The sequence below is a fragment of the Mchenga conophoros genome, linkage group LG6 (assembly GCF_057382185.1).
Source record: "Mchenga conophoros isolate Kocher_MC1m ecotype Shallow Benthic linkage group LG6, M_conophoros_male_GT1.1, whole genome shotgun sequence".
Classification (NCBI taxonomy): domain Eukaryota; kingdom Metazoa; phylum Chordata; class Actinopteri; order Cichliformes; family Cichlidae; genus Mchenga; species Mchenga conophoros.
In genome coordinates, this window is record NC_140531.1 from 15,124,796 (window position 1) to 15,137,495 (window position 12,700).

A 12,700-nucleotide genomic window follows, 5' to 3' on the forward strand; every position below is an offset into this window, starting at 1 on the left:
ACAGCGATAAAAAGAAACACAAAAATGTTGTCGCATGACAGCCACGGGAAGCCGACGGGTAAAGAGATCGGTTGTTATCGGATTACGTCGTTGAAGAGAAATTGTTCGAGCCATGTTTCCGAAGTAACAAAGAGGCGACTGGATTGCAGCCACTCAAAGATCAAATATAACGTCCCAGAACACTCCAGCTCACAGGTTAGTCTGCTCCAAGCATTTACACAAAGGTCAGTCTGCTGCTGTAGTTAATACGTCATTTTTCTTAACATAATTGGTGATATAGGTTACAAGCAAGTCTGGCGCTGAACGGAAATTGTCGCGCTATGCTCCTTTATTTATTGTGTTTATTGTGCATAAATAGTGAATTGTCCTAACACAATACTGCGTTTCGCTTCTGTTATTATGGTACATTGACAAAAACATATACTTTTATTCACAGGATAAAACAGGTTTTTTGTATCACTAATTGCCCAGTACGATTACAGCATACAGTATTATTGTCACTGCTACATTTCTGTGATGGGTACCAGAAATTATTTCCACTGCTAATTAATTACCGTTGAGCTCAAAGGTCCTATTAATAAACGGTTAAGGAATGTGTATTTATGACGACGATTTGTGAGACTGGTAAACTTATGATAGGTACGATGGTCTTTCGTTCTACACGGTGCATTTCAAGGTCCTGCACCCATCCGTCGGTAAACTGTACCTGGGCTTGTTGCAGTGACCTGAAGTTACTAAACTTCATGAGTGTATGCACTCACTCCAAGAACCGTATGATTATAAATATGCATATAAATATGCTACGATGAGATAGCTGACTTCATTTAACTAGCAAATGTTTTCCAGGCTACGTTGGTGATACAGTTTTTTTAATGTGTATGATATTTTTGTCATGCGATTTTAAAGCTGGTCCTACAACCGCATCCAAGAATAACATGCAGCTTATCTCAGAACTGTCGGTGAAAATTATTCTTGGAGCTAGGTTTAATTGAGCTGCATTTTAAAGAGGTGCAATTTCACAATTTGTGTATATTTTCTAAGTTCACTATTTTGTCATGTGTTGAGAAAAACACAGATTTAAAAATTACATGGTCTAATATTTACATTTAGCATAACTGCAACATGCTTTTTTTCTTTTTTAAAGACTCGAAAGGACTTGAAATTCAAAGTTTCAGACTTGTGACTTGACTCGGACTTTTACACCAGTGACTTGAGACTCGACTCTGACTTGCCTGACATTACTTGAGACTTGACTTGAGACTTGAGGATAAAGACTTGAGACTTACTTGAGACTTGCAAAACAATGACTTGGTCCCACCTCTGCGTACAACAATTGCATGGTTAGCTTAGCTTAGCATTAAAGAATAGAAACAGCACCAGGATCACTTAAGCTGGCAAATTATGTTCTATAAAAACTGTTTAATCATAATGAGGTAAGTAAGAACGTTTTATCTGGTGATATAAACAGCAAAATACCAGAAAACTGCTTAAAAATAGATGAGTACCCTCATTACCTGCAGCTAGCTTGAAGTTTGAAATTGTTTTCATCTGCAAGAGTAGCTAATTTCGGCTGGTTAGTAAATGTTAAGTACCACACAGGTTTTCCTGTTGTTCATATTCTGAGAGATTCATATCAAAGCTCCCTCTGTGCTTGATTGTTTCTTGGTCAGGCTTGCTGGTCTCCAGTGAAGTGACTGGTAGCTATCTAGCTGCAAAATCTTTTCAAACGTGCCAAAGCCAGGTAAGATATACAAGTTGTGTTTGTCTACTCCACATTTACAGTCCAGGTAAGATACCTACAAGTGTGCTGAATCAAAATTGAAAAGGGTAACTGCTAATACACACTTCCTTTATTCTTTAATAGACCTCATTTTAAAATCTAACATTGGTGCAGAGTCAAAGGTAATGGGATTAAAAATAAAATCACTACTGAAATCAAACAAACTACTACACTGACAGAAGTTACACATACAGTTACTATAAGGAAGCAAATAGTACACCTTCTGTCAGCTCGAAGGTTTTGCATATCAGGATTTAACAACAACAAGTACATCCCATGATTCAGTAGCTTGTAGAACCACCTTTAGCAGCCGCAAATTACAGGGAGTGCAGAATTATTAGGCAAATGAGTATTTTGTCCACATCATCCTCTTCATGCATGTTGTCTTACTCCAAGCTGTATAGGCTCGAAAGCCTCCTACCAATTAAGCATATTAGGTGATGTGCATCTCTGTAATGAGAAGGGGTGTGGTCTAATGACATCAACACCCTATATCAGGTGTGCATAATTATTAGGCAACGTCCTTTCCTTTGGCAAAATGGGTCAAAAGAAGGACTTGACAGGCTCAGAAAAGTCAAAAATAGTGAGATATCTTGCAGAGGGATGCAGCAGTCTCAAAATTGCAAAGCTTCTGAAGCGTGATCATCGAACAATCAAGCGTTTCATTCAAAATAGTCAACAGGGTCGCAATAAGCGCGTGGAAAAACCAAGGCACAAAATAACTGCCCATGAACTGAGAAAAGTCAAGCGTGCAGCTGCCAAGATGCCACTTGCCACCAGTTTGGCCATATTTCAGAGCTGCAACATCACTGGAGTGCCCAAAAGCACAAGGTGTGCAATACTCAGAGACATGGCCAAGGTAAGAAAGGCTGAAAGACGACCACCACTGAACAAGACACACAAGCTGAAACGTCAAGACTGGGCCAAGAAATATCTCAAGACTGGTTTTTCTAAGGTTTTATGGACTGATGAAATGAGAGTGAGTCTTGATGGGCCAGATGGATGGGCCCGTGGCTGGACTGGTAAAGGGCAGAGAGCTCCAGTCCGACTCAGACGCCAGCAAGGTGGAGGTGGAGTACTGGTTTGGGCTGGTATCATCAAAGATGAGCTTGTGGGGCCTTTTCGGATTGAGGATGGAGTCAAACTCAACTCCCAGTCCTACTGCCAGTTTCTGGAAGACACCTTCTTCAAGCAGTGGTACAGGAAGAAGTCTGCATCCTTCAAGAAAAACATGATTTTCATGCAGGACAATGCTCCATCACACGCGTCCAAGTACTCCACAGCGTGGCTGGCAAGAAAGGGTATAAAAGAAGAAAAACTAATGACATGGCCTCCTTGTTCACCTGATCTGAACCCCATTGAGAACCTGTGGTCCATCATCAAATGTGAGATTTACAAGGAGGGAAAACAGTACACCTCTCTGAACAGTGTCTGGGAGGCTGTGGTTGCTGCTGCACGCAATGTTGATGGTGAACAGATCCAAACACTGACAGAATCCATGGATGGCAGGCTTTTGAGTGTCCTTGCAAAGAAAGGTGGCTATATTGGTCGCTGATTTGTTTTTGTTTTGTTTTTGAATGTCAGAAATGTATATTTGTGAATGTGGAGATGTTATATTGGTTTCACTGGTAAAAATAAATAATTGAAATGGGTATATATTTGTTTTTTGTTAAGTTGCCTAATAATTATGCACAGTAATAGTCACCTGCACACAGATATCCCCCTAAAATAGCTAAAACTAAGAACAAACTAAAAACTACTTCCAAAAACATTCAGCTTTGATATTAATGAGTTTTTTGGGTTCATTGAGAACATGGTTGTTGTTCAATAATAACATTATTCCTCAAAAATACAACTTGCCTAATAATTCTGCACTCCCTGTATTAAAAGTAATCACTTTCTGTATCACTTTCCCTTTCCCTCTCTCCATTGTGGAGGAATTTTATTCCACTCTACTCTAAAGGTTTACAAGTCATACTTGATCAGTCTTTTTCTAATTGTACTCCCATGGAGTGTAACATTTAACCAAGGCCTGTAGAGTATGAGATGCAGCTCTTGCAGTTTCTCTGATTATTGGATCTTCTGTATGTTGGGGTGAATTTGCTGGGATGTTCATTCCTGGGATGACTGGCAGCTGTCTTGAATGTTTTCTACCTCACTGTAAAATGAAGGACTTTAAATTGTTGGTAAATGACCTTGCGACCCTTTCCAGATTGATGGAAAATAAAAACTATTTCTCTAAGATCACTGTCTGTCATCTTTGTTGTGTGCTAACACACACCTGAATGCTTCAGAGTAGCAAACACCAAAAACCTCTGCATTTATAGAGGTGCTCACCCGCGGTCATCAGTTAATCAAGTGCAATCCAACTTTCTATAGAAACACTAATGTTGTACTTAGTTTTTCACACACTGCTTCTGCATTTTGGCTTATTTTTTGCTAATTAAATGATGACAGAGGGTAATATCTCATTGATTTATCATCTATCAAGTCTTCAACTTCAAGACCTGCTAAAGACCAACCTTTTTTCAAAATTTTTATTATCTCCTGATATGTAAATACTTGGAATTTGAAGAGGGTGTACTTTCTTTGGACCATTTCTATGTGATAGATTTCCAACGCATCACAACCATTAAGGTATTTTAAGGATTTCTATTTATTTATGAATTTTTTTGATCACATAACATATTTGTAAAGCTAAACATTTATAGGTCTGCTTGTCAGAGAGTAAACATTGCTGGTGTAAACAAACCTTTTATATGTTGCTAAGTAAATAGAAGTCCTGTAAATCAGTTCAGGAACAGGTTTCAATCAGGAGTGGCTGGCATTTGGCCACACGACAGAATGAGTCAGTCCCACTGACTGATTACAGCTGCTTAGAAAGCAGTGCAGCAGAGTTAGGTCACCATTCTCACATGAAATAATAACAGATGTAATAAATATAATAATTTAAACCACATAACCTTTTTTCTAACTATCACTAAGAGTAAAATAGTGTAGTTAGGCAGTTAAAGGTACTTTAAAAACTTCAGTTGTACCTGCAGTAAAGCTAAAAAACATCAAAGTTTTGTTTTTTTTCGTTTTCAGATATAGAAATCAGTCAGTTTGATTAAAAAGCAATGAAAGCTTAATTATAAATGATAAAAGAATTTAGTGCAGAGCTGTAAAACTCTTTTCATGTTAGAATTTGGACAAATGTGGTTAAACATGGCTGCATTAAACTGTCTCATCCCATTGTCTGCAATGAAGGACTGTCCTGCACTGTCTTTAGGGGAGTGTAAAGTGTTATTGCTGTGTGTCATTTAATCATAATGAACTCACACTGTAATACATTTGTACAAAATTAGAAAGTGCGAAAAGTGTTTTTGTGTAATTTCTTTTTCATATTTACGTCCTAGAAATGCTTTTCTGCTTGTGAGCCTAAAGTGTGAAAAAAAGGAAAAATGTCTCAGTACAGCTACCAGCTGTGGTAGTGTGTGTGGTGACCTGGAGGTCCTCTGTAACAGTCTGGGAGAGTTTGTACAAAAGTCTCCACATGACTCCGGGCCTCTCCTCAGCCATCATCTGTGTAAAGTATTCGTTTGCCATAGATGTCACACTAGCATCACAAGTTCATTAGTTCATTTGTCCACACTTCGATGTGTAAGGTTAATTAATCCTCACAGGGTCATCTTTTGTGCACGTGCAGAGGGTTTCCACACTGTGGGCAGGAGTGATGTGTGTCTTGCATTCCCCGTACCATTAATGGAATGAGACAGAAACCGCAGATGAGCCTGAAACACAAGCACAGAAAACACCAATGAAGCTGTGCTCAAGCTCGTTTAGCGCCGGTGCACATGCAATACTCCTCCTGTGTGAGTGTTTGGGGCTCTTACCCCGCCATTGCAAGAATGACACACCAGCACCAAGCAGCTGTCCCAGGTACATGTGTGACTTTACTGGTTACAAGATGACTGCAGTGTGGGCAGCGTACCAAACCAGGGGCGCCTCTCAGATATTCCACCGCTATGGGAACAGGCTGCGGCTGGCTCACTACTGCTATCGGCTGAGTTTGTCTGCTGTTGACACGCGGTGCGGCACCAGCTGCCATTCAGGAGACAGATGAAGTTATTAGAAGGAGAGAAGAACAAGTAAGGCAGAGGCTTATACACCCACTGGACACTTTGTTAGGTACACCTAGCTAGTACTAGGTTGGACGTCCTCTTCCCTTTCAAAACTGCCTTTACAGCTTCATGGCAAGATTCCAACAAGGTGCCAGAAACATTCCTCAGAGATTTTCCTCCATATTGACATGATGACATCACACAGCTGCTTCACATCCATGATGCAAATCTTCTGTTCCACCACATCATGAAGATGTTGAATTGAAATCTGATGACTATGGAGGCCATATGGTCAGGAAAACCCGTCTGAGATGATTTGAGCTTTGTATATGTGGTGTTTATGCTGCGTGCATATCGTTAGGGTCTGCTTCTCTGTTACTCCTGATAATCCCTGCAGTCAAAGCTTATTTCAAAAGCAGCTTGTGTCCTTGCTGTTGCTGCATCAAAACTCTTAAATGACCTCCCAGATGACCTCGTGCAAGCATCAGTGAAGACTGTTTTTAAATCTGAGCTGCCTTTTCTGTTAGACTTGTGAAACAGTTGAATTGTTGAGCTGTGATTGGAGGATTGGCTGCTGTTAGCTGCTGTTTTTTTTTTTTTATAGGAACCTGTTTATTCTGTTTTATTTTGTGTAACACATTTTGGTTTTAAATATCCTATAGAAATAAAATGTATTTACTTACTTAGACCAAATGACTGACTCTCTTGTTCAATTTTGTTGAGCCAGTTTAAACTGTAGCCTCAGTTTCCTGTTCGTAGCTGACAGGAGAGACACTCAGTGCGGTCTTCTGCCTCGAGGATCGACATGTTGTGTGTTCAGAAATGCTCTTCTGCATATCTTGTTTCCTGATGCCTTTCTATGAGCTAGAAACAGTTTGGCTATTCTCCTCTGACCTCTGGCATCAACAAGGTATTTTGATCCAGAGAACTGCTGTTCACTGGATATTTTTGGCCCATTTTATGTAAACCCTAGAGATGGTTGTGTGGAAAAATCCCAGGAGATCAGCTTTTTCTCAAATACTCAGACCAGCCTGTCTGACGAGAACAACCGTGTCACATTCAAAGCCACGAATGCCACCTTCCTCCCCCATTCTGATGCTCCTTTTCAATTTCAGCACGTTATCTTGACCATATCTGCATACCTAAATGCATTTAGTTACCTCCCTGTGATTTTCTGATGAGATACTTGCATTGACAGTCAGATGAAAAGGTGTACCTAACAAAGTGGCCAGTAAGTGTAAATAGCAGTAAAGAGATCATGCTTATAGTAAAGATGTAGTCTTGATACTTGCCTTGTCGGGAACGCGAGGACGCAGCAGCTGGAGCAGAAGCTGCAGCGCGAGCACGAGAAGCATGCGGATTAACTGTAACACAGAAAAACCAAAATTTAACCTAATGTAGCTTTTTAAATACTTACACTTTGACCCTTTAAAGTCTGAACCATGAAATAATTGCCAGAAAGTTCAAGATTTTTGAAAATATTGTGAACCTTCTGAGAAAAAACATATTCATTTGCATGCATGAGTTTACTTTGAAATTATATTTGTTACATTTGTTTCTCTCTCTCTAGTGCTGTTTAGACAGGCTTTCCACGGGGATCACTGTGATGATGTAGAAGTCTCAAAAACTCACAAAAACTCATGAATTAAATATGATACGACAGGCACTGTGGGGTTAAAATACAAACATTTGGTGAGTAGACTACAGACAGCATATGGACTGAGCCTCTTACATTGTGAAACCAGCGTGCAGCACATAGAGACTGAACTGAACTTGCTGAGCATGCCTACATGCCTAAACGCCTTGGTTTGCTGCCATGTGATTGGCTGATTTGATATTTCCGTTAATGAGCAGTTGAACAGGTCTACATAACAAAGTCAATATTAAAAGTGCAATCTTTATACTTTGAGTAATGGGATGGACTATGACTCCAGTGCTTTGGTGGGGAGGCGAGGACACGGCAGTTGGCACAGACAGGACAGGAAAAGGATCTGGCTGAACTGTAACTGTGATTTAAAAAAAGAAAAAGAAATGTTTACATGTTATTTTGCAGTCACACTAGGGTTTCCTTCCACACTTTACTTTAAATATATATTTTTTAAATTTACTTCAGAGTGCACTGAAGTGGTTGTCTGGCAGAGTAAAAGCATGAATACACTTAATGACGACATTTCTACAAATCAGCCTGGTAAAACTGGTATGTCATGTAAACAGTATGCCAAAAAATAAATAGAAAAGGACACATGTTAGTGTGTACATCCTGTCAGCAATATCTCACGAGTTGACTCAAGAAATGGGGTTAAAGGAAGCAGAAAGATTTTTATCTCACCTGCTTCTCTGTAGGCAGGTGGAGGTGTCGGTGGGGATGAGAGAGAGGCGTCATAGGCAGGTGGGGGGGCGTTAAAAGCTGCAATGGGCAGAGTAGGAGGTTGGCGACTGGCCTCCTCATATGAAGGGGGGTCCATCCAAACAGATCAAACAGGATTCTGTCATGAAGATAAAAACAGAAATGTAGATAAGAGCAAGTTTGAAATGTGTGTTTTCATCACAGATAGTTAATTACATAAAAACGATGTAAGTCTATACCCAGATATCTTTGATTTGGTACAGTCTTGCTTTCCAGATAAAACCCCAAAAGGGCATTAATGTAAGACTCTTCTTCACAATTATCGAGTCACGTAGCTCCTGCTGTTGATAACATCTGTGCTTTTCCTTCAGTGACAAATTAAATATATTTTTATTTGTCATCACTTTAAAACAGGTTATTTTTGATCTTCATTCACAAGTCGTCACAATCTTCTAGTATTTGGTGGGGAAAAAAGTTGACAATGATCTTGCGTTTGGTGAACCCACATTAGCGATTCTTAACACACGACTAATGTCACATGTTAGGTTCTTAACATGCGACACGAGTCATGTGAGACTCTTATCAGAATTGTGATAAAAGTATTCGTGGAGTCAGTCGTGCCCTTTTTCTTTTGCTGTTCTTCTTTTAGGGGTAATTTGTTGGACTGGATTATGGGGAAGTTACTTTTATCAAAAGTTGTACTTACATTAAAAATGTATTTACATGATCCAATGCATCACTTTATAATTTTACTTTTTAGGATTAGTGGAAGCGATGACCAGCTTAAAGTTGTTTACCTGGTCATAAAGGATACAAAGGACATTACGTGTGTGAAAACACTATTGAATTAAGCAAATTGTTTAAAAAAAATGACATTGAATCACGTGTAATCACTCTGTTTAGGACTGAATCCGAGAAACTGGGGAGAAAATGGGAATGAATAAAAAAAACCAACATATAAGGTTTTAAGAATGAAAAAATAACATTTTATACCCTGGGCTTTTCCAGCTTGCATTGCAAATGAAATGTGCTGTGTGTACACTAGCTTCTTTCAGTTTATCCTGGTGTTAATGTGGGCGCACTGGAAAGAGTCAATTGTAAAGTATTTTATGTGGCGGTTTAGCTCTTTGTATGCCAGGCTCTGTGATGCTGAGTCTCATATTACTGCTTTTAAGTCTGAAGCTCTGATTCTGCCGTAATAGCTACTTGCATTATCTCTCCTCCTGACTGCTAAACAATGAAAGGCGCTACATATCCAGTCTTTCATTGTTTAGCACTGCTGGTTTAAAGTGACAGCGTCAGAACAGTACACACAGTGTAACATGTGATGGCGTAAATCAGTCTTTTACTCATACTTCACATACTTTAGTGTTTTTAATAATGCCGCACACATTAATCTTAGTTGTGTTTTAATGTAACTATAGAAGCCATATATATATATATCAGCAGCTTCATCCCTTTTAGGGATTATAAAAATAGAAACAAATGTCAAATCTAGACTGTTAGTCTATATAGTTGCACTGTTTTTAAACTGGTGTGAAATATTCACCCTTTTAAACGTGTATTACTCATCGTCCACCTTTTTATCAAGATGACACAGAATTATTACAGCATGTAAACACAACTCTGACTGGCAAAGATGTATTTTTCTACCCCTATATCAGAGAAAACCGAGTGTATCAGCCATGAAATGCACCCGCTGAATGCAGTCAAGTCACTCGAGCTCACATGAGACTTCGCTCTTATGTAAACAAGACACATCCAAGTCCCGATACCTGATCCAGACAGGCACAGACCTGCCCCTGCCACATAGACATTTCCAATAACACCTGCCAACAACCTTATAGCTCATTACCCGCTAATTAAATAGTGTAATGTGAGATATATCGGAGCAGTGGTCTTACCTTGGGCAAATGAGGAAGAACGACTGGCAGGAGGAAACACGTACCATTGCTGATCATGGTCATCACATCACAGCCTGTTAAACCTGTTCTCCCCTGGAATTGGAAACATTTTACGTCTCACATGAAAACCAACCTGTTTGTCTTATTAGTCACCACTGCCTATTCAGAGGTTTTCCCTGCAGGAAGAAAAGATTGTTCAACTTAAATCAGTCTATACCTGCTTACTAGCTGGAATCACTATATTTACAAGATCTACAGCAATAAAAAAAACTTTTATAGTATGATTTATTGTTAGATACCCAGCACAAAGACTAATCATTCTTTATGAGGCAATTATGGAAAGTTTTTTAATAATTGGCAATCATTTCTAATATTTCACATTTTTTTTGTAAATGTCACCACTCCTCTCCTTTTTTTACCTTATTTTTTCCTTCTCTCTACGTACACCTACGCATTTAGTCATTAGCTATTATTAATCTCCAACTCTCTTACACAGTGTGCCCTTTGTCCTGTCTTCCTCTCCTCACTCCCTCGCTCGCAGCAGACGGCTGCCCCTCCCTGAGTCTGGTTCTGCTGCAGGTTTCTTCCTGTTAAAAGGGAGTTTTTATATATGCTCTAAGACAACCGGTGCTTTTTTGGTTTTCTTTTCCTTCTTTCTTTTTTTTTTCCATTTTTTCCCCAAAGCTTTGGAAAGATAGTAACTGGACTGGTTTTTATAAAGCGCTTTTCTACTCCACTGGAGTACTCAAAGTTTTATACAACTGCCTCATTCAGCCAGGCAGTCGAGCATATTTGGCAGTTACACATCCACCAGCAGCCTGAACTGTTGGTACTTGGCAGAATGGATCCATTTTTCTCATCCTATCGTCTGAAAGTTGTAACAGAAATTGAGACCCATCAGACCAGGAAATGTTTTTTCTAATCTTTTATTGTCCACTTTTAAAGAATGTATCGTCAGTTTCCTGTTCTTAGCAGACAGAAGTGATGCGGTCTTCTGCTGCATTTAGAGATGCTCTTCTGCGTACCTTGGTTGTATGTAGTGGTTATCTGAGTTACTTTTGCTTCTGTTCATCTCAGAGGAGTCTGGCCATTCTCCTCTGACCTCTGACATCAACATGCATTTTCACCCAGAGAGCTGCAGCTCACTGGATATTCTCTCTTTTTCTGACCACTCTCTGCAAACCCTACAGATGGTTGTGGTGAATAATCTCTGTAGATGACCATTTTCTGAAATTCCCAGACCACCCTGTCTTGCACTATGACAATAAGTGCCACATCAAATAACTTAAATCACCTCTCGTCCCCATTCTGATGGTCACTTTGAACCTCAGCTGGATACTCTGCACACCTAAATGCATGTGAACAGTGAATGGATGTGCATTATTATTATCATTAGGCAGATTAAAGCATATTATTATTGAATTAGTTAACTTTTTTAAGCCTAGAGCCATTTCAAATACTTCTCAATCAGCTCAACAAATATCAGGAAACACAAACTTTTTCTCTCCAGTTTGTCACAAATTGTGTCTGTGAGCGCTACAGTATGGAATCAGAACGATGCCACCTTGAAACGAAACCGAAAAATGGATTGAAACCGAAAAAAAATATTGTAACTGAAATAAATATACTGAAAAATCTTGTATTGAAACCGAAAAAAAAATTGATAGTGAAAAACAATTAATTGAAACTGTAATTTTTTTGTTTTCGGTTTCCATCCATTTTTCGGTTTCAATCCACTTTTCGGTTTCAAACCATTTTTCAGTTTCACTCTGCTGGCACTGTTTTGGTGTACGGGGGCGCGCTGGGGGGCGGGGATTCCGACCCGCATGTATTTGCATATATTATAATGCTGACCAATGACTGGAGAAAACACTGACGACGCGGCTGCGGTCACGGACAAACTCGCACGTGTCTGTTCGGGAATGGCAGATGCCGAGAGGTCCAGCGTTTACATTACCGACTATTTCAAAGTGACAGCCTGAGGTGTTCTTCAGTAAATTGGACTACCGGACAGGAGGACCTGAGGCCCCACCGCATTATTTTTGGTAAGTTAAATGTGTTTGTAAGCTAATCCGTAATTTAGGTCCTTAGCTAGCTACCTAAGGACCTAGCTAGCTAAGATGAGCACTCGGCTGTCGGGGAAACATGTTTTGTAAAGTTCGTTTAGCTAACCCGTGCAGGTGAATGAATTTACCCTGACTAAAGAAATCAAGAGAAACGCACCGGGCTGCTCAGTGACTAACCACGGTTACTGTACTTTTATTATGAGTATTATACTGTAAGAGCAACGGGCTGGACTCTGCTTCTGCTCCTGTGCAGAGCTGATTATTAAATATGTGCAAACAGCAGCATGTTTTCTGTCGCTTTCCACATGTGGAAGGACATTAAAGCCAACTTTTAAATTCCCCTCATTAGTCAATAGCTACGGATTAAATAGCAAAGCCCGATACTTATGTACTGAAACCAACTACTTCCGCTTGTCAGCTTAACTTAAAATGTTACATTTTTCCCCTGATTATTTTTAGCTTTTTTTTTTTTTTTACTGAGTTTGTTACAAATATTCAGG

The 12,700-nt window shown here is 39.5% G+C and overlaps 1 protein-coding gene across 1 annotated transcript; it reads right to left on the reverse strand.

Moving 5' to 3' along the window:
- Nucleotides 1–4,460: 4,460 nt before the first annotated feature.
- Nucleotides 4,461–10,201, reverse strand: LOC146572342 (lipopolysaccharide-induced tumor necrosis factor-alpha factor homolog). The gene is made up of 6 exons (XM_085278623.1): nt 10,135–10,201; nt 8,213–8,369; nt 7,788–7,889; nt 7,176–7,247; nt 5,656–5,863; nt 4,461–5,553 (listed from the first exon to the last, which is right to left on the reverse strand). The coding sequence occupies exons 2-6, from the start codon at nt 8,346–8,348 to the stop codon at nt 5,448–5,450; spliced, it is 624 nt and encodes a 207-aa protein (XP_085134749.1). The 5' UTR covers nt 8,349–8,369; nt 10,135–10,201; the 3' UTR covers nt 4,461–5,447.
- Nucleotides 10,202–12,700: the final 2,499 nt, after the last annotated feature.

What these genes read in the sequence shown, in the direction of transcription:
- LOC146572342 (XM_085278623.1), bottom strand. Translation starts at nt 8,348, where the DNA reads ATGGACCCCCCTTCATATGAGGAGGCCAGTCGCCAACCTCCTACTCTG. An exon ending in ACCTGCCTACAGAGAAGCAG is followed by an intron (nt 7,890 to 8,212) that starts GTGAGATAAAAA and finishes TTTAAATCACAG; the next exon opens with TTACAGTTCAGCCAGATCCT. An exon ending in GTCATTCTTGCAATGGCGGG is followed by an intron (nt 5,554 to 5,655) that starts GTAAGAGCCCCA and finishes CTTGTGTTTCAG; the next exon opens with GCTCATCTGCGGTTTCTGTC.